At 31.9% G+C, this 23,413-nt stretch overlaps 1 protein-coding gene across 2 annotated transcripts in view; it reads right to left on the bottom strand.

The window, feature by feature from the left end:
- Positions 1–23,413, bottom strand: part of LOC123302581 (plexin A3) — a 381,571-nt gene that overhangs the window by 13,095 nt on the left and 345,063 nt on the right. For both annotated transcript variants that reach the window (XM_044885562.1, XM_044885563.1), the window contains exons 4-6: positions 3,131–3,259; positions 2,962–3,062; positions 1,497–1,626 (exon numbers count right to left, since the gene is read on the bottom strand). In XM_044885562.1, coding sequence (XP_044741497.1) covers positions 1,497–1,626; positions 2,962–3,062; positions 3,131–3,259 — 360 coding nt within the window. The remainder of the gene's footprint in view (positions 1–1,496; positions 1,627–2,961; positions 3,063–3,130; positions 3,260–23,413) is intronic.

Genomic DNA, 23,413 nt, shown 5'->3' with positions numbered 1-23,413 from the left:
CTATTATATATTTGTTATTCTTAGAATTGCAAGATGAAGAAATACGAACAAGTTGCACATAACATGTGATAAACATGAAATTTATATCTGTAAAATAGTTTGTCATAAAAATAATATCCAAGTTTTTATTTAACCCTTTAATACTTAATACCCAAGTTGTCCATGTTCTATCATAGAATAGGTTAATGTTTTTAAAAAATTTATTCTTAGTGCAAGTCATACATACAGATGTCAGATGTGACTCATTTTAAAATGATCTATGACACAAACGAATATTTTTATTTTTTTGTCTGAATATCATCAACAAAGTTGTTTTTATTTTATTTGGATTTTTCTATTTGATGACTTCCTTTCAGTTCAGAAATTTAACGATTTCTTTTTTTTATGCTGACATCTGACGTTTGTCCTGGGCATTATTGGGTAAACCACTTGAAGACAATAGTTGCGGATAATACTGACAGCAGCAGTAAAATGGCCGATTAGTAAGCTCACACATTAGGACATTTATGGCTTCCATTTGACAAGCTCTAATTGCACGGAGTAAGCAATATTGAGGTGATGAGAATTCAAGTAAAATCTACTGAGAGACAAAATGATCTAATCCAGTAATGGCTGCCATTAATTGACGTGGCATTGCTACTGGGTCCACAGGCATTCATTAACCTCAAACCTTTTTGAATTTGATGGCCACCAATTGGACCAATTGGACGTTGGAATTTGAGAGATTCTGCTATTTCAAATGGACGTTAAAGTGGAAAAAAAATAGACAATAGCGGTCCATATTGTTTAGTTTTCCTGGCCATGACTTTGGATGGCTAAATGGAAAACAGAATATGAAAATAATTTCGCCATACCAGAGTCGGTAGCTCATCTCATTGAAGAATGTGACCAAGATTTGTAGCGTAACTTTTCGGGCCAGCGTAGCTACCGCAGAGAGATCCTTTTCTATACTTCACGGAGTAAAATCTTGATTGCGTGTCTCCATATGGGACAAGAAAGATTATTCGGGCTTGACTTAAACATCTGGAAATTGATGATATTATCAACGCTTTCGCGAAAAAAAACGAAAGCTTGAATTTGTTATTTAAGTAAATAACCTAACTAAAATTATTTAATGTAAACTGGCGTTTAATTTAATTTGAAGTTGTAAAAATTTCATCAAAATTAGTTCAGTAGTTTAGAGTCTAAATGTGACACTGTGATGAGCGAGCAAACTAACATTTTACAGGTTTGTTAATTTACAAATCCACTGTACAAAATCTTGGCCAGGGCGTCATATATTTTGTAAACATCTCCTTTGTAGGAATGCACTGTATCGATCATGAGCAAGTTCATACTCCGATTCACATTTGACCGACTTTCGGGTACTGTACCGTGCCCATCAACTTTTTTGAGGGATGGATGGACTACACTTTGGGTTAAAAAATGAAAAATTGTAGGAAGAAAAAATCAATTTACTAAAAAAAAAAAAAGAAATTGTTGATTTGAAAACTTACTGTGCGTGCAGTTGTCCGTTGAAGTTGATTTGGGGTGACTGTTGTAATGGTCGTACAACGACCACTCTTGTAACTGATCCAATACAATGGATCCTTCGCAGCATCTTGACAATCAGAACGTAGACTACATCTATGTAATGATAACACACAACAAAATATTATATTAATTTTGGATAATCCCAAAAGTAATAACTTATATAATAATTAAGTTTGAATATTACTTTATGATTTCTCATTTCAAGTAAAGCGTATCAATTCTCCAGGACGAGTTTCTGTGTTGTCTACTGTGCTCTCTATAATGTATGTACAGAGTGTTACAAAAAGTGGTGTCATATATATATTCTGTCATGTTTATCAAAATGATTTAATAATTAATCGATTGGATATTTATTTTTGGTACGAGAACTGACAGATTTTTCGAAGACGGTTGAATTAAGAAAAGGATGAAGTACATCTTGCACTCTTGTTTAGATAGGTGACTCAAAAACACAAAAAGATATCAAGCTGAAATTTTTACAGCATGTTCAGGACGTAAAAAGTGCGGCCAAGTTCGTAAATGAGCAATATGGGTCAGATGGGTTTTGAGCCCGTACGATCCATCTTGTAAACCGTTAGAGATAGAACAAAAGTTTAAATTTAGAAAATGTTCCTTATAAAAAAATAAACAACTTTTGTTTGAAATATTTTTTTGTAAACAACACTGTTTACCCACGAGGGTGCAAATTTTATAGTATGTATTTATATGGGAATATCAGTTGTGTGTGTGTGGATATCTAAGAGTGGATATCTTTCTTTACTTACATGCCGTAAAAAAATAAACGATTACGTAACCAAAACTGTCTATACATGATATGTCAACAATTAACTCAGTCAATTGTTTGACACGACGTTTTGTTACACTCTGTATATGTATACCTCTGTTTACTATATATTTCTGCTTTATGAATAGTGTATTACTTGCTTTGGTTTCATATCAGGACAATATTAAATATCAGTATGACTGACTTTATATTAGAATTCGAGATTAAACACAATATATTGAGGATTATTTTACCTGCTTGTTCATTCTATCAGGGAGTTCTTGTACTCGTCAATCGTCCGTCACTCGTGTGCCCTAATTTACTCAGTAAGTAATACCCACATCACGGAAATAGCCTAGTATTTAAGGAATGAGCCTCTGGACTCAATTCAATTTATTCAAGGAGTTTGTTTTGTGAATTATTTTAAAGTGAGTTTGAAAAGTTTTAATTGCAGAATATTCCTTTAGCTTTCGAATAATTAGATCAGTGCCAGTGACGGATACAAAACTATTAAGGAGTTTAAATTTTTATTTGTATTCTCCACATTATACGCAATGTTTGGTTTAATTTTGTAAAATTCAATCTTGTTTCCAGATAAGAGAGAATTAGATACGCTTCTGATTGAGAGATAATCTCTAAACGGGGTGGGGGGGGGGTATACTAACTTGTTTTCTAATGAACACCATCCACAATATGGATCCTTAGCACCTAAACAATCCCAACAACTCTTGTAAACACTGCATTCTTGTACTTTAACTTTTGAAACCTTCAAAGAAAATTATGAATTAGTTGAATATGCGTTGTCCAATATTTTTTATCAAAAATTTTCCATACCTTTTTCTCGGTCATAACATATAAATACATTGAATGTATATCGAAATTAAGATCGGCGTTTACAGGTGAACCTTCATCCACAATTGTATCACCATACTCCAAAGCTGAATCTGAATCTTCGACAACAACCTGGAAATAAAAGACAAACTTGGTTATCAACAAAGTTTATTACATCAATGAAGGAAATATTAGCTCTGCTGTGATGTCATATCGGTATGAGTCATAGACCATCAATTAGTTCAGTGTAGACAGCTGGGCATAATTTATCCATCGATAATAAGTATTTATATTTATTATAATCAAATGTCTATGAATATATCTATCAAACTTATTTGTGTTATTTCGTATAGTGATACCGATATTACGTCATCAAATTGGATGCCCGCGTTTTTGACAGTTTAAAAAAGGTTTAAAATGTAATTTAAGTTTTTGACAAGAAAGCGTGTGTATTTTTCCGAAATAAATTTTTGGCGGCTTTATATTAGCAAACTAAAGAAACTAAACAATATATTTCATCTGAAAATTATAGCAGTGACAGTCGTGGTAATAAAATGAAAAGTTGGAAAACTCTAGTATAAATTAAATGTGAAAGCTATTGAACAAGTAGCACTACTTAGAGACTTTCCATTGATGCCAATACTCTGGTGATTACTTGTTTATAAATATTGACATATGTCGTTCGTTTAACTATTAAAAATTATTTCCAGTGAAATTTGTATAAAATGACAATAGAAAGTTCATAGAAAGTTCTAAGTCTTTAAACAAGTTGTTCTTTTTTTTACATACTAAAGTTTTATTTATCCTTAAGGATGTATGAGCACGGTAGTGGGGGTACAAATTGAAAAAGTATGTATTTTCAATTTTGATAGTGAATCATGTTATAACTTAACGATATAATACGAAATGGATGATTTCGAAAACTACTCATGGATTTTAATGAAACTTTACAATCATGTAGCTCATACGTCAGGGTGAAATATAGGCTATAATTTATAAAGATTCTAGCAATTACCCGCCGACTTCGATGAACGATTTTGTAAACTACTGAATGGATTTTAATGAAATTTTACAATAATATAGCTTATACATGAGAATAACACATAGGCTATAATTTATAAAGACAACTGTGATCCGCCTGATTTGCTGAACGGACGAGTTGCGTGGGTCAGCTAGTATTTTATACATATGCGTCGCCGGAGGCTTAAAAAAATATATTCAGAAAATCCTGTCATTTGTGTCGTATACTCGATTAAAGCTGTCACCTCTCAGATTTTTTCTCATTTTCAAAACCTTTCCGGGTAGTAGTGGTCTAGACCTAAGCTACGTAGCTTTTTACTTATCCACTTATTTCAAATAATGCTCGCTCTGTTAAGATACTTGACTTCAAAATGATTTCTGAGCCCAAAAAGATCATCGAGTTGACAGGCTCCAATACCTACAATCTTAAATTATTAACAAAACCACTAATAGATGTCAGGGTATCTTATGGTATTATAATGAGGATGTTTCGCGCATCCAAATGTGGGACTCCATTTCTTTCCTTTAATAAAAATCTTTTTTGTTATTTTTATTGTCAATAATATTTAAAAGAAAAAAAACGAAGAAAAGTAAAAGTTGTGAAAATTAAAAGTGAATAAAAGAGTAAAAAATTTAAGAAAATCAAATTATCATATATATTAAATGTTTTGAGGTAAATCTTAAACTGATGACGTTCAAAATAAGAGTGTTAGTATCACAGAGAGCAGGCAACTAGGAGCTATGAGTTATCAGAAAAGACGGGCACCACCAATTTATATATCTTGTTTTAACTTTGTTCATTTCTTTTGCCTAATTGTGTAATTCAACTTTACTGACATTGACAGCAATTGGAAAAGTTATAAGTCGTTTTGTGAAAATCACTTCTTTCTTTTTTTTTTTGTTATGTGTCTTTTTTCAAAGACATACTATAAAGTGATTGGAAGCAACAAATTAGGATTCTGTACCAGTAAAAAAAGGACCTCTACGTTCTCTAAAATCCAAAATTAAAACAAAATTGTCAAAACCAATTCAATTTGAAACTTTTAAAGAATAAAAAGAGACGGACCTACGACATCAGTGTCTTAACAAGAAAAAAAATCATCATTTTGCCGACCATCATATTCGATTTTCCTACAGATTTGAACTGTTTAATTTCCTCATATTTATATGCATGAAGGAGGTGCACTCAGCGTCTGAAATTAGGGAGCTGATAAATGAAATGATCAGCGGAAAGGTGGTAAAACACATACATGGTATCACAAAGGTTCTCTATAGCCTAAGTGTGTCCTTCGTGAACAGCCAATATTACCTAACCTAACCTAACCTAAGTAAAATATCTCAAAAACTAAAAAATTTTCAGGTTTGTGATCATTAAGACTCTTACTCTTCAAAGACATATTTGAAAAATTTTGAGGTTATTTTGTAAATCGAAAATATTCGACACTCACTTAAAGTTACAGAACCTTTGTCGATGTAGACAAGTTCATGCTTTATAGAATTTTATATTCATTTGTGTTGATTTTAATAAAACACATTTTTCGGTTCGGAGTTAATTTTCAATTGGAAATGACCTTAATCAATTCGAATGATTTTCGATTTCCACGTCCGACTAACAAAACAAATGACTGTCTCTCTCGTGTGTATGGTAATAATTCAATGATCTGTGGTATATTATTTTTGTCGGTGTCTGTATATATAAAAGTTAGCTTATTAGACAGATGGTGATGGAAATATTGAAAAAGTTTTTTTCCCAGAAAATGATTGGGAATTTTCAATTACAAATATCAAAATAGGATAGAGGTATATTTAGTCTATATATGTATATATATAATAGAGAAAAGTGTTGTACCTAGAGTCAAAATTTATGTCTTTTTTAAAACCATGCATTAAAATATCTCAATTAAAAGTAATTGTCTCTGCTTATATCACTACCCTCAACAAATTTTAAACAAATATCGATTATAATGGGTTAGTCAATGGAACAATACTTGATTCATGGTATAAGACCATAATGTACCATGGAACACATCATACCTGACGTCTTGAACGTGTAATCGTGTAACAATTTACTTTAGGGAAAAGTGTCATAGAATATATGTAATTGAAACATTGGAAACTCTACATTGGAAACCCTTTCGCTTAAAAATTTAATATTTAAGTAGTTCATTCGAAAACAAAACCACATTAACAACTATTCTTCAGCCTACCCGCCTTATCTTATTTCAATACAAATGATGCTGTCTAGAAACTACAGAATAATCCAAGGTACAACATCTTACCGTATATATATATATGCGTCTATATTATTTTTGAAAGACGCACATGTCATTGATGGTGAGGTCTTAAATATTATCCCTTGAAACGAACGAAACGAACTTTCAGTAGAGTAAAAAGGAAGGGATTGGAGTGGGGGTGAAATTGTGAAATAGATGAAACATCAAAGTAACGACGTTACACGATTAGTATGCATACGTATTATAGAAGAAAAACCAATCTAATAGAGGTACAGATAATTTCCTTTTTCTCATCACAAATACCTTTAATACATTCACCCCCTCTAACCCCTAGCTTTCCCTTATTATACTTGTTGATCGATTTTGTTTTATCTTCCATATCAAACCAACTTACCTACCATACGTGCTTCCTGGATTCACTAGATCCACTGAAAGTAGATCTGACCGAGATATAGTCTTGGCATGCTTCCAAGTTTGCCATTTCTTTTTCAAACAATTTTGAAATTCAATTTAATCCAATCTGCTATGTAGTCCAATCTTTAACGATTTCGGAGGAAAAAGAGCAACTTATTACAAAAAGATTCAATATTTCGATCTTGAGGTTATGAGAGGAGTATGTTAAGTGAGGTTAAGGTGATTGTAAACCTACAGTATTGTAAAAAAGTTTTGGTTTATTGCACGGTATATACATATAAACCAAATACATGCTTTGTAGTCAAATAATGAGTTATATTTAGCTTTACAATACCACGCAACTACAAAAATATATAATATATTGTGTGCAAATGCTGCTTATAAATTTGATAATATAGATATCGCTTTTTAATCATCAATACTCGAACTATAGTCGTCTCTATTCATCAAATAATGGATCTTCGTTGAACTCATAATTAAATTAAAATTGATTAGTGACATGTTTCGAGCTATCGGATCATGCTTAGAACGTAGTATTGAAGTAAATAGTTAATGTTAGTGACATGTTTCGAGCTATGATATCATGCTTAAAACGTACTATTCCTGTAAATAATTCGGATTGATATTAGTAAAGATGAATCGATCATTGTGTATTAAAATAGATGAAACACTCATAAAATCCGTATGGCATGATGTTATTATAATTCACGAGAGAGAAGAAACGGGCGCGTCATTGTGCTGACAATATATGGTACATTTATTACGCGCGAGTTTGAGCAGCAAAGTTGCATAACGTTGAACAGCCTCACTCTAGTAATAATATTAATAATAATAATAATAATAATAATATTAGTCTCAGGATATAATAATTTTTCTTTTAGTGACGTATATATTTTTATAATTTAATTTTAATGAAAAATTTTTCATTTTATTTATATGATACACCTAATTATAAGTTTTTCCTCGAAAGAAAAACATTTTTTTTTTATATATATGCTATGGCTTTTTTATGCACGCTTGTGTGTATATGTATAATTTGTTTTATGCCTCCTGAGTTCACGAAAATATAGACTTATGCACTGAAGGTCAGCGAGGAAAGATCGAGTTGTGTTATGAATCCATTGTGTTTTTCTCAGAACACAATTTATGGGGCTTCCGCCCTTGTTGCATCAGGTAGAAAGTTGCATCAGTAACATTCTAAGATGACATACACATTCACACACTTAAACACGTTGAAGCTCTCGCGTCTCACTCTCGCAATTTCTTATCCCTCCCCCTCACTATCGTACCGATGTAGTACGCTTCTGATTGGCTATTTATTTTAGTTAATAGCTCATTATCCGTGCATCGGATCAAAAAAATGAAAGAGAACTTTTCGTCTTAGAATTTTGTTTTTTACCTGGTGCAACAAGGACGTCCGTTACTCCTGTGACACCCTGTATATCAGACCCCCTTTAGTTCAAATGTAGGTTCAAGTTAAAATCTCCTTTCGTTCAAATTAATAGGTATTAATATAACCTTAAATTAATAGGGGTATATATAACGTTAGTTATGGAGCTCTGCAGCTCATGAGTTTTGTTTTTCTACTATGTCGGCTGTTGTTGATGACTGACTGTGTAACATTGCTTTGTAGGTAGTTACCTGGTGATGGTGACTGGTGAGGTATTAGACGAACGGTAACTATCATTAAAATGGTTTGTTGACAAATATGAGTTTTTCTAATTTTTTCATTTTACGATTATGTTTTCTAGTTTTCGAGGTTGTTGAATATATAAATCTGAAGTCTTTTTTACTAGAAAATGAGAAATTATAAAAAACCTCATAGAATTTCGTATTAAATCATACGTCTAGAATAGTAATAGCATTCAGAGGAGTACCATAAATGGATCCAATGGAAATTACAATTGATCACAAGTGAAATATACAAAAATTTAAAAAAACCCCGACAAATTTTCGGGTACGGAACCCTAAACTTGCACTTGATACATATCTAAGAACACTCCCCATTAAATAACCTTTCAAACGAAACAAAAAAATCGAGATCGGTTCATCCGTTTAATAATTTGATGGCTACGATGCCACAGACGTTTTGCTGTGCTTTTTACCCGCAAACAATTGACATCTATTTGGCTGTGTTAAAATATTTCAAAAAATTTAACAAAAGACTGTATGTGATGCTGAGATTATCAACATCAGACAGCCAGTTAAACGGCTCCACAATTGTTCTTCAATTCAACTGGTCAATCTGGCCACAGAATGATCTGATGCGGGTTAATCTTAGCGTACTTGTACTACCGTCGAGACGAATCGGAACTGTGCCATCAGTGCCCATAGTAATGCGTTCCTCAGATAACCACTTCCAGATCACGTTGAGTATTGATTGAACAATTGAAAGTGACCAGCTTGCATGAGCTTTGAACTCTAAACCTATAGAGTAGAAGGCCAACACTCTACCAAGCAACCACGCTCACCGTTGGGAATGACAACAAAAAAATGTAATATAAACTTTTTGATTTTTGTTCAATTGTAAAATACAAAATATATATTTTGATTTCGTTTAATGATTAAATTGAGTGCGTATACTTTTGTGCTGTAGTCACTTTGTGTATAGTTATTATTCCTTTCAAGTATGCCGAAGAAATAAGCTGACAAGTGAAATTTACAAAATTTAAAAAACCCCCGACAAAATTTGTTCGCCCTTAGGTAAAGTAATAATTCACGGATTCTTCCAAAATCTGTGGGTAGGTGGGAATGCGCGGTAAAAATTTCTTCTATTGAAGAAAATTGAACAAAAATAAAAAAAATTCTAAAGAGGAAAAAAAAATGTAGGTAACGTCCACGCAATGCTTTAATTCGATAAAAAATTATTACAAATGTTTAAAAAAAAGAAGTTAACGAGGAACTATTTAATCGAATAATTCGTTTCAGTGACGATGGAAAATTTGTAAATAGTAAAATTAGTACGACACAGTAAAAAAAAGATTCCAGGATATTCCTATTATAAGATTTATGTAGAGGTTAAAAAATATTGTGATTTATTAAATTATTTCGAAATACGATTCGATTTCCGTTTAAAAAAAGAAAAACATATCTATATAGTTTTGTATCGATCTCGAAAATGTTCTATATTTCTTTAATAAAGCATACACAAGCTGATTACAAAGTCTTTTAACTCTAAAATCGCTATGCATGGCTCATAAAATTTTTAAAACACTAATTTTTTAAAGGAAATCTCGAAATTTAGAAAAGGCAGGTTGAACAAATCGAGATTGGGTGGAGACAACTTTTCGAAAAAAATTCGACGGGAGAAAATTTGAGGAATATTTACCAATAAACGAACGTAAACAAAAATCTAAGAATTTCGATAGATCGAAATTTATTGAAGATATACGTTTAAACTTGCGTTAAAAACATAAATTTTTAAACAAGTTTCTTAAAATTACACTCTGGTTGGAACGGTAATGAGAGAGCAGACAAGCTGGCCAAACTGGGAACCACCATGGCTCCCACTCAAGAAAAGCTTGCGAGGATGCCATACCAAGAAGGTCTTAACAGATTAGGAGATATTCAGAAAAACAAACAATTAAAGGCATGGACCAGCTTCGAGGGAGGGCGAATCACCAAAAGCCTGTTGGGTGAAGGAAACTCGCTCGATAACAGATCCGAGGAGATCTTGAAACTAAACAGAGCTGATATTAGAGTCATCGTAGAGTTACTCACAGGGCATGATAACCTGAACAAGTTCTAACATCAGATTGGAAAGAGACAATCTCCCGCGTGTGACAGATGCGGAGAAAATTCAGAAGAAACATCCATCCACTTTCTCTGTTACTGCCCGGCGCTCATACAGCAGCGAAGGAAATGGTTTGGTCCGGCCATAGTCGAACCAGAAGAAATTAGGAAACTCAGCGCTAGGAAAATCCTGGGTTTCAGTACATCAGTTGGTTATGATAGCCACTGAAAAGCGTAGCGGGGATAGAGTACAAGGGTCTATTTGGGTAGGTGCTCTGAACCATTGCTTCGAGGCCCGAAACAACCTTAATTCAATTAAATCATATAAACTGTCTCTTATCAAAATCGAATGGTTTTTTTATGTATTTCGAAAATATCGAAAAACGTAAACATTAAAATCTTCGGAATGAAATAAAAATGCAAGAATTTATTAAATCGAAATTTTCGATTTTTCCCAAAAATCGTTTGAAACGAATTTTATAAACATTATAATTATTTGATGGGCAAAAAGTGTTATTGTATCGTTGATGTTTCGAACGGATTTAATCTAGTTTTTGTATATAGAATCTATTGACAATCGCCTAACCTATATTTCATGTTATAACAAACTAATTATAAAATATACGTATTGAGGTCACTACTGTTCAATTTTCAGTACCAATTGATTGAAAACAATTGATAAAATATTATCGGTAAATCTAGCTAAATTATTTTTATGCCTCCAACAATCAGAGTATAGAATTAACAGAGAGAGTGTCCCAAAACTTTCGCTTAAGAAGAATAGAATTATAGGTGTACCCGGACCAAAATATCAATTTTTAATCTAGAAGGGAAACAAATTTTGTCCAAATTCCGTGCTTAAAAAGAAACTAAATCAATGGTTCAAATCCAGGTGTTGTAGATCCCTCTTGGTACGTCCATGAACAGAATTATATAGCGGATAAAATTCTACGAATAAAGAACTTTTGCAAAACGGATGTACTCAGAGCCGTCTCTAACCTTTTGAAGGCCATGTATACCTAAGGACCCTTGGACGCCCTTTTTATTTTGTAAAACTTTAGTTGACAGGTAGATATATGTCTATGGTCACGTCATTTCTATAGACAAGTGAAATTTACAAAATTTAAAAAACCCGCGACAAATTTTTTCGGGTACGGAACCCTAAACTTGAACTTAAAATAGCTAAGAACACTCTCCGTTAAATTACCATTCAAAGGAAACTAAAAAAATTAAAATGGGTTCATCCGTTTAGGTGCTACGATGCCACAGACAGACAGACACACACACATAGCGGTCAAAGTTCAGCTAGAAACTTCAAAAATTGCAATTTTATCGTGTAATTTATGTGAAGAATAGCACGAATGCTACAAATAATTGTTTTTTTTGAGAGCAGGCTGTGATTCCCGTCGATTGCCGCTCCCAAGGTCGCAGGGTGTGAAAATATCAATACTTAAACTTACTCGAAAATTATATTTTGGAAAAAAAAAGCAAAAGTTGAAGGATTTCTCGGTTATTTTATATTTAACTTGGGTGAAAATACCCTTTTTTGAGATCGGAAATGAATTGAGCACAAAATTTGGCGTCGAAACTTGTATAAATATCTCGGAGTAGCTTTATGCATAGAGGTCTTGAAAATCGACCTTAAAAAATGAACGAAAATAGGCTTCAAAGTATTTTTCAAAATCATCCCCTGTGGAACTATATGCCTGTACTTATTCTGGTAAAAGTCTATAACGGTAATAGGTATTAGCTCTTATTAGAAGATTCGAATTATTTTAATTACATAAACAGAAAAAATATGTTTATAATTTAAATCTCATTGTTTTTATGTAACAAGGCTGCAGGCATTCAAGTTTTTAGTAAACATCATCGATGAATTTCCAAACATAAAACTAAAAAACAGAATTAATGTACATTATACAGAGTGTCCAAAAAGTTTGAGACCCCTTCCAAGTTTTAAAAATAATGACCGAGATAAAAGTTGAAACTGAAATCGATTTTTTAAAATGATTACTTATTCAGTTCTTGATTATAAGAGTTCTGACAGAATGTTGTATGAAATTAATAAAAAAGCAACACTTAGTTCTGCAGAACAAAAGTTCGATGCGAACAGAGACATGAAAACATCTGATTGTTAAATTTTTTTAGTTATTTTTGTATTTCAATGCAAAGTTATGAAAATGCAATTATCATTAAATCATTTAAGAATCCCATTTAACTTAACTTTAACTTGACTTAATGGTCAAGGTTAAGGTAAATTCAAGGCCATCAAATAGATTGTTCGAGCAAAAATCTACAACTTTTTTATTGCTCATTTTTTTTAAATTCAAGAGGATGGGGTCTCGAACTTATTAAGCACCCGGTATGTGCAAATAATATCCATTTTCGATCCAAGGAAAATTGTATGTATACAAAAAAAGAACAACAACAATGCAGGAATAAGTACATAGCTTCCTACGTAAGGTACATTTTCTCTTCAATTTATTTAATTATCAGAATGTTAGATTGGGAGCTGGAGGATATAAGAAGCTAGTCTTAGAGCTTAGATTTTGGTAATTAGTTTTACAGCTTGGTGATAGTCTCGGATTTTTGATTTTAAGGTACCTTAAAATAGAATTTTAAGCAATATTTTACAAAAGTCCAATCTTTAAATGAATTCTATTTTTTTTTCGTAGGGCAAAGTTTTATTGAGATATTTCTCAATTTTTGCGCATTTTTCTAATTTTCAACTCAAAAATCGAATTCATTTGATGATTAGGAGAGCATAACGAGATATTATTTGAAAAAACGGAGCAATTTAGACGAAATATCAGAAATTATTCTTTCAAACGTTTTGAGTGAAATTTTCTCGAAGTTTTCTCCGATATTTCGATAGATTTTCTCCAATATTTCGTTAATTTCTCCGTTTTTATTTAAAAACTTCCTTAATATAATTAATTTTAAATGAAATTGACGAATCTTGTATCGAAATTTTTGTCATCGCTCAAAATTATTGCTTTTGGCGGCAACAATAAACGATTATAGCTTCTTTATACCGTATAGATAGCCTGGGCGGAAGCAAAAATTATATAAAATTTATGATAAAAAGATGTCGTTTTGTATGAGACTACAAATTGTAAACAAAATACTAATAAATAGAGCAAAAAATAAAAACTCGTCAGCAGCAGAACTCCATCACGAATGTCAAATTTCCTTCTTATTATTTATTTCATTATACTTCTATATATAAATGTTACGTTCATTTGTGTATTGCTTATGGATTCAAAAAATTCTGCATCGACTGAGCTCTTTGTACACGATATACAACCTGCTTCGACGATGGTTTTTATCTATATTTAATCCCTAAGGGGTGGAAGTGGGGGGGGTGAAAGATTTTGTATATGGAAAACCCATGTCAACAATTTGATAGACAAATACAGATCAATGTTTGCCTAAATGTCGTGTTACTTGAGTTTGTTTAATTCCACGTGCTTTATGATATTTTCAAAAGATAATTGTAATTTTACAACTCTCACAAGCAGTATGTTAGGAATGTCTCTTTAATAATCGAAAATCTGAAACTATATTTTATCGTTTTACGAAAAATTTGAGGTAATTTTATTTTTAAGCTTTCGCTAGTTCGAAAACAAAGGCAGATATCGAAAAATTTTAATCTTATTTTTCGTCTACATTCATGAAGTTATAACAAAATTCATCATCAAAGTTGAAAATAAGGTACAAATAATTTCAACCACAAGTCTAAATTTGTCTTGGAACTCGTCTGCCTATCATTTCCCGTTTATCTTCGACACAGGGTATAAGTTTATATTTTTAAGGAAAATATGAAGAATAAAAATAAAAATAAAGGAAAAATTGAACAGAGAAGGTTATTTTCGTAGCGTGAGATTCGTTTTATGTAACACCAACACCTCTTACAACTGTTTTCTTCTGTTATAAATATGGCATTGTAAACATTTTACAATACCCGTAAGGTGGAAAGTATTTGCTATTGCATATACACTGGTGCGGTGTTAGATTTTATTTTTGCCCTTGAGAATGGAGAGAGCAAAGTAGTTCGAAAACGACAACAGTGGAATGAGATATCTTTGTACAGTTCAATCTCTTCAATCAATTGCATACTTTTTTAATATCTATTTAAAGAATACATACCGGCGCATCCATATCTGCCTTGGTTTTCGAAATGTCAAAAGCTAAATAACTAAAGTAAAGAAAATTTTGATATTTTGAAAATTATTTCAGGTATTGAAAAATTTGATTCTTACTTTGTCAAGTTAAAACCATCAAAATGTAAAAAATTTTTATTTTTTAATTTGTGCCCCCACAACCATGCTCATACATCCTTAATTAGTCTGCCACAACGGGTTTTTTTGTTTTGTTTTCAATAATTTATTAAGATTTTAGCTTCAATTTAAATAGTTTTAGAGGAATCCATGAAAAAACATATCATCCATCTACCGTTTTACCATAAAATCAATGTTAAATATGTCCACTTTTGAAGTCATTTATTTATTTAAATAACCGGGCATAACCCCCCCCCCCTCCTCCTAAAGTTTTAAGAATTGATTTAGGCTTAGCCCAACTTCATATAAAAAAAAATTCAAGTTTTTTACCCAAAATTATTCTGGCTCTTAATACAAGTTGAACGAGACAATTTCGTATGTGAAGATTTCGACTGTATAGCTATGTTTATAAAGAAGTTTCACTGTATAATCTATACAATACCTATATATAAGATGTACTCATAGTTTGAACAGAAGAATCTCACATGTGATGTTATTTATAGATTTTGTCACAGTGCTTCGGGGCCAAGGGAAAAATCTCATTAATTTCAAATTTAAAAAGGGATGCTATTTACCACCCCCAAACGTACACATAATATACAATCTGCACCCATTCACCATTCATGTTTTTCCTCTATTATTACTATGATGATGATTATCATTGTTATTGTCATTGTTGAATTTTTATCTGAATTTAAATAATTTATTAGGTTATAAGATATATATTTTTTAATTTATAAATATTTATTAGCTGGGATGTGGATGTGATGGTTGTGTCAACTGTCGATTCACGATTGTCGATGTACAGATACAGATACTAGTTATCGATAATACGATGCCTATTTTATAGGCCAGTCATATATCCGAATCCTTTCTATATGGAATAATTAAATTCTGAAATTTTCAAATGATTTTTTTCAACATGTTTAAAAAATGCATCTGGAAGGAAAAAATGAGTTATTAAGAGTCTTTCAAAAAGAGGACACCCGGTTGGAACTATGTTCCTATCGTATCTTCGTATATTATAATTGTAGCGCTTACTTTTTTATTCAGATTTGCTTTAATTTTTTTTTTTGCTGGTTTGAATGCTTGTAGATTTTGATATATTAACCTTTCTGAACATTTAAAAAAAAAACTGGCCCGATAGGTTGAGGTACATAAAAATTCTTCATTTTAGCCTTTTTTGATCTAAAATGATTCGTCTAATAGTCCCAAAAAAATTGTTTGATTTGTCTATTGGAGATGTAGTTTCTGTGATATTGATAGAAATTTGTCAGATTTTTCAGTGATAATATTGTACTAAAATAGCCGTACTATGTAGCTAGATAGTCGACTGTCGGCTCATCGGCTGTATCTGTAGGTATATCTAGAGTATACCGTCTACATCAAGTGCTATTTTGTGTGTTTATTTGACGAATGTGAAAATAAATGTCTTTCATGTTTTTTAGTTATTGATTTTATGTCGATTTTATTACCATTGATGGCGATGCATGCGATACGAGCACGAGTGTGAGCGTATGGTGCGCTCTACAATACCACACTACCATATCTACAGTCAAAATCGGTTATAACGACATTTATGGTCATTGTAAACCTATACAGTATTGTAAAAAAGTTTTGGTTTAGTGCACGGTTTTGCGGAAGTGGCTATCCGCACAATACGTGTGCGGTATAGCCTCGGAAGTAAACTACTGTGACTTGTGCTCCACTGCACAAGTCATAGTAAAATACTATGACTTGTGCTCCACTCCACAAGTCATAGTAAAATACTATGACTTGTGCTCCACTACACAAGTCATAGTAAAATACTATGATTTGTGCTCCACTCCACAAGTCATAGTAAAATACTATGACTTGTGCTCCACTCCACAAGTCATAGTAAAATACTATGACTTGTGCTCCACTGCACAAGTCATAGTAAAATACTGTGACTTGTGCTCCACTCCACAAGTCATAGTAAAATACTATGACTTGTGCTCCACTCCACAAGTCATAGTAAAATACTATGACTTGTGCTCCACTCCACAAGTCATAGTAAAATACTATGACTTGTGCTCCACTGCACAAGTCATAGTAAAATACTGTGACTTGTGCTCCACTCCACAAGTCATAGTAAAATACTATGACTTGTGCTCCACTCCACAAGTCATAGTAAAATACTATGACTTGTGCTCCACTCCACAAGTCATAGTAAAATACTATGATTTGTGCTCCACTCCACAAGTCATAGTACAATACTATGACTTGTGCTCCACTCCACAAGTCATAGTAAAATACTATGACTTGTGCTCCACTCCACAAGTAATAGTAAAATACTATGACTTGTGCTCCACTCCACAAGTCATAGTAAAATACTATGATTTGTGCTCCACTGCACAAGTCATAGTAAAATACTATGACTTGTGCTCCACTCCACAAGTCATAGTAAAATACTATGACTTGTGCTCCACTGCACAAGTCATAGTAAAATACTGTGACTTGTGCTCCACTCCACAAGTCATAGTAAAATACTATGACTTGTGCTCCACTCCACAAGTCATAGTAAAATACTATGACTTGTGCTCCACTCCACAAGTCATAGTATTTTACTATGACTTGTGCTCCACTCCACAAGTCATAGTAAAATACTATGATTTGTGCTCCACTGCACAAGTCATAGTAAAATACTATGACTTGTGCTCCACTCCACAAGTCATAGTAAAATACTATGACTTGTGCTCCACTCCACAAGTCATAGTAAAATACTGTGACTTGTGCTCCACTCCACAAGTCATAGTAAAATACTATGACTTGTGCTCCACTCCACAAGTCATAGTAAAATACTATGACTTGTGCTCCACTCCCATCTGTATAATGTATACCGTGGAAGAGAATACCGTGAAAAAGTATACCGTGCACGGTATAAGGGCCCCACGGTATAAAAGGACAAAAATAATTTCATACCGCGTCTAAATAGACCGTATACGGTATACCGTGGACGGTCTAGACCGTAGACGGTATTGTGCGGATAGCCACTTGCTTTTAGCTTTCCAATACCACGCAACTACAAAAATATATAATATATTGTGTGCAAATGCTGCTTATAAATTTGATAATATAGATATCTCTCTTCAATCATTAATAAACTTACTATAGTCGTCTCTGTTCATGAAATAATGGATCTTCGATGAACTCTAAATTAAAATTTTGATTTGATATCATCGACAATCTTATATTTTGATGGTATTATTATTAAACTACAAGATTGTTTAAATATTTTAGATAGTTTTTGTCACACCCTATAGATTTTTTGATATAGAAATATCTAATTGAAAAGGATAGCCTCTATGATTCATCATTTTTTCAGCCAACTTTGAACGGTAAAAAAATTAATAAAAAGCCCGATGACCTAGAAAATTTTTGTCATTTTTTGAAACTTTTCAAAAAATGTATTTATAAGAGATGAAAACCCTTGTCGTAAATCTCGATCTGTCGTTGTAACGGATTTTAACTGTAGTAACTCTATGTACATCATCAAATATTTAATACACTCATTTATTTTATGCGAATATCATATAACTAACATCAAGTATATTTTTATGTTACAACCTTACAACCCCTGCACCCTCATCGAAGAATATGTATGTCAGAAACTACCTTTCCATCATAAAACGGTTTTTTGGAAGTATGTTCCTTATCGCACGTTAGAACTTGTTTGCTGGTTGGGAGGTAAAACTAAAAAATGTGCAACAATTTAAAACGACCGAAAAATCCGACGAGGTGTTATCTAGGGAACTAAACCTATTTTGCCATGAATTTTGAGAATACTTTGAAAATAATTTACAAACTGTCAATTTATTTTTTTGTCCAAAGTTTATGTTTTACATTAAAAAAAAATGCGTTGTGAGTTATCAGAAGAAGTTAAACATTATAGAGATAATTTAAAGTAAGAACAAGGAAATTTTGGGTTATGTCATAATAAATATCTTGATCAAGCCAAATGAAGGTAATGTTCGCACATATTGCTCCAGCAAATATGCGAATACTCAAAGAAAATATTATAGCTGTTATTCGTGAGATACAACCGCGATTAAACGAAAATGTAATGAAAAATTTCATGAAAAGAATGGCCATATGCAAAAAGAGCCACGGTGGCCATTGGGGAGATATTCTATTCAATACTAACCTTAGCGTTTAATAAGTAAAATACAAATTAGCGTTTAATAGAAGTAAACCACATTTTCCCCTACTCATTTGTGGATATAACAAATCAATACCTTAAAAATTATTATATTTAAAACAATAAAAAAAAAGTTTTAAAGAGAGAGACAGCATAATTACATTTTTTGAATTGAAATAATTTGATAAATAATAAAACATTTGATAAACATCCTTAAGTATTTTAATAAATAGCGTATGAGATAATATATGATATACATGTATACGTACCACCTAAATGACTGCTTCTCAAACCCTAAATAATTTACAAACATTAGAATGGAAACACCCGTCGCCTCTCATTCATTACCAGTACTTACTCAAAAAACCCCCCGCTTACCTCTCTCTATTACATAATTGTATAAATTTGTTGAAATATATAGGTTGTTTAAAGAAAAATAGGCGGTGTTTGAATGCAATCTTTGAGGTGGAAAGACAAGACACCGGAGACAAGGTGAGCAGGATAAAATATAGACGTTAGTTCAAAAATTGTATTTTGAGAAAAACGGAATAAAAGTAAAAATGATACTTTAAACCAATTTTTAGGGAATCTAATGCTTAAAAATTTTTTATAATATAAGTCTTTAGCTATCTATTTTCGACCTCAAACTAGTTCTATTGAAATTTTCAACGTATTTCACTCGGTCCATATTTAAGTGAATCAGTCGGTATATTTAGTAAAAGTAATTATACATAATTATTTATTGATATTGTTTAGTAATTATAATGAATAATTAAAGAAAGTTTTAAAACAACACTTGAAATAATTTTGATACGATTCTTATGTACCATGTCAATTATCATTACGTTTTACTAATAACTAGGTAACGAATTCGATTGTTCGAATTTTCGAATTGATCTATTCTTAATACATTAACAAAGTGACGCATCTCTTCAATTTTAATTATTTTTAAGGAGATATTCAAGGATTGAATAATACTAGGAATTTCAATAAAACTTTATAAATACATTTTTTGGTTAACAAAGTTTACAAAAAAATTCCTAGGTCATCGTTCAAAGTTGGCTGAAAAAATGATGAATCATATAGGTTATACTTTTCAATTGGATATTTCTATATCAAAAAATCTAGAAAAAACTATCTAAAATATTTAGACAATCTTGTAGTTTATAAGAATACCATCAAAATATAAGGTTGTCGATGATATCAAAACAAAATTTTAATTTAATTATGAGTTCATCGAAGATCCAATTTTTTTATGAACAAAGATGACTATAGTTAGTTTATTGATGATTGAAGAGCGATATCTATATTATCAAATTTATAAGCATCACTTTTACACAATATATTATATATTTTTGTAGTTGCGTGGTATTATAAAGCTAAAAAAAATCACATTATTTGAGTACAAAGCATGTATTTGGTTTATATGTATGTTCCGTGCAAAAACTTTTTTACGATGCTGTAGGTTTGCAATCACCTTAAGAACATATTTTCCTGTAACCTTTTTTTACTGAATATTTTAAAGTTTTTTCAGATTAACTATTAATACGATTGCCTATATTAATAGGGTATCAGTTAAGATATTTATATCATGAACTCTGGGAAAAATTGACAGCAAATTAAAATTTGAAGCTAAACAGAACATTGTTGAAAAATGAACAAACTTTAGATAGAAGTGAAAGGGTTAAATTGTTGAGAAATACTATAAATTTGTAACATTAGTTGATGAAAAGTTTTGGTGTTATTATATGTTATGATGCAAGAGAAAGACAACAATAAACGTAGTAATATTACTATATTGTCATTGCAAGTGATGGTGACCAGTGTTATTATAATATAGTAATATAGTAGATAGAACTAGGAGTAGCTCGTTGCCGTATCTACTATGACCAGTGGCGAATTTAAGAAAAATGCAGATTGAGCGCCGAGTTTTCAGGGTACAATTCATTTATTGGAAATTGGAATGATTATTTATCAGAGTGAAATATCACTAAAGATTAACTTGACGAATCTTTCACTAAAAATCAATAAAAGTCTGGTCGTCGAGGAACAAGTTTAAATATCACAAAATAACGTTGGCTCCATAATTAACTTAATTTTTATGCTTCAAAGTGAAATGTTAAGAATAAATCCGATTTATCAGAAGACAATCTGAAAGAACAGGTAACCTTACTTTGTGGTTTGGACCAACAGTGAATAACTTAGATTCGGCTCTCTGATTAAGACCACAATACTCAACACTGTCTAGCAGAGCCTTGATCAACCAAGCTTGGTCTGGAACTGAGTAACCTTACTTCGACGTCTTGACGGTTATCTAAGCCTTAATTTAGTCTTGTGGCGATTACTAAGTCTTAGTTGAACACCAACTAGTCTAGTCCTGCTATCTGGCAGGTCTGCCATCTAGCCTAGCCTTTTAAACGACCACTTTACCGCTTGGGTGTCTTAATCTAAGTCTAGACAAATACTAGGCTAGATACCCATTATCTTTTCATTGAAAAGTACCTGATACTACTAGAAAAGCTACAGGAATAAATAACTACTTTGTCGTTCACTTAAATCCGTCACTGACTTTGAACAACAACTGAACCTAACCTAAAACCTCCATCATATTTGTGTACTTGTGTATGTTCTAGTACTAGTACCAACTGCTAGTACTACCAACTACCAACTAGCAGTACGGTACCCAATATAATTGTAGTTTGGTTAGTTGTTACGTCAAACTAAATTATAATAAATTAATGATCAACTCTATAATATGTAAAATGTTTACGTTATTTAATTATCAACAATATAGTTTATATTATACACTTACACTTATACACTTATACACTTATACATTCACACTTTTACCCTTACACTTGCACTTAAACACTTACAAATATCCAACAAATTTATCAGAATAGATCACATTTAAGTACAGTCGTCTGATCCACATTACACGTCATGCTAACAATCATGCTGGACCACCGAAGAGACAAATTGGAACACCAAAAGAAGCAGTACATGGACATCGAGCATCTAAAAACAGTCCTCAAAGTGTGGGGATAAGGTGTACAAATCCGTATTTCTGAAGCTTCAGCTTCATTTATTTTCTTCGGAGTGACATTTTACTTTGGAAGATTATTCCACCTTTTCTAAAAAAAGTCAATTTTACCTTGCAAATCAAGCGCTCCATAGGAAATGTTCTCTGATACCTCCAAGCTGTCTTAGAGTACACACCATACTAGAAATGACTGGTTCATTCCCAGTTAGTACTTCAAGAAGCATTATGAGTACTTCAAGAACCAGCAAGAGTGTCAACACTTTTCTGGAGAATAACATATTCGAATCAATGTTACTTTTTATTACTTATTCCTCATTATTTGTCTCTTACAAGTAGCTTCAGTAATGGGCTAAACAATCCAGCAAAAGTGAAACTGTAAGCCTAAACGTCAGGCATGCATACCTTTGCAAATTGCAGATAGCTTTGTTATTTCTTGGCAACCTTGTTGGGTTTACAATATCTTGAAAGGTCCTTATGGCCATTGGCCAATCACATATCAAGTTTAGATTAATATTTACGATAACCTATTTAAAAAAGTTCGACAGTCTTGGGATACCTCCGAAGACATGTAAAGTAAGGTTGGGGATTTTATCCTTACACGATCGTTGGTTCGAATATCAATATCATTACACGGCAGAATATACGTCTTTCCGATCACAGTTCCGTTTGACAGCATGTAGTTCCTGGCCAATCTAGTGATGGAGCAACTTAAACTACCACAACTTATTTAGAGAATTTCTGCGGTCCTTACAGAATCTATTCTAAGTGTTGAAGGACTGCATTGAGATAGATTTAATAAAATTGCATTCAGCGTCTGGACTAATATATAAACACACATTCTGTTGATGATCAAATTCGTAAATTGATTTGATAAATCTATTGTTTTACGGTGAATTATTAAATTTTATCTAAATATTATGTAATCACGTAAAATATAATCAATAATTGTTTATTATTACATAATATAACATAATTATTTATGCAGAAAATTTCCTTTTTAGATTGAATTTTATGAAAATATATTATAAACACTATCATTAATTAATTAAGGCTTGTATTTTATAATAAGGTTTTATTTCTATGGGTTTATTTAAATAGGACAGTTTATTAACGTGTTGAAGTGATATGGAAAGCCTTCTGCGAAAGGTATTTAGAAATTAAGTTGTATTCTGAGAAATTGTAAATATTATTTTCTTTATATTCAGATCCTTATAAACGAACTTTTATTTTTCTTAGAAATTATAAGTAGGAAATTTTTCTTTCATTATATCTAACCATGTTAGTTTACTGAGATAGTCTCATCTTGTCTGTATTTGAAAACACAAAAACAGTGTACTAACACTCGAATTGAATCGATTTTTTGACATTTTTTTTTCGAAAAAACTTGAGAGTTTGGTTTGTCTT

This window comes from Chrysoperla carnea, chromosome X, assembly GCF_905475395.1.
Source record: "Chrysoperla carnea chromosome X, inChrCarn1.1, whole genome shotgun sequence".
NCBI lineage: Eukaryota > Metazoa > Arthropoda > Insecta > Neuroptera > Chrysopidae > Chrysoperla > Chrysoperla carnea.
Note: the sequence above shows the minus strand (reverse complement) of the source record. Positions and strands in the feature narration are given on the sequence as shown.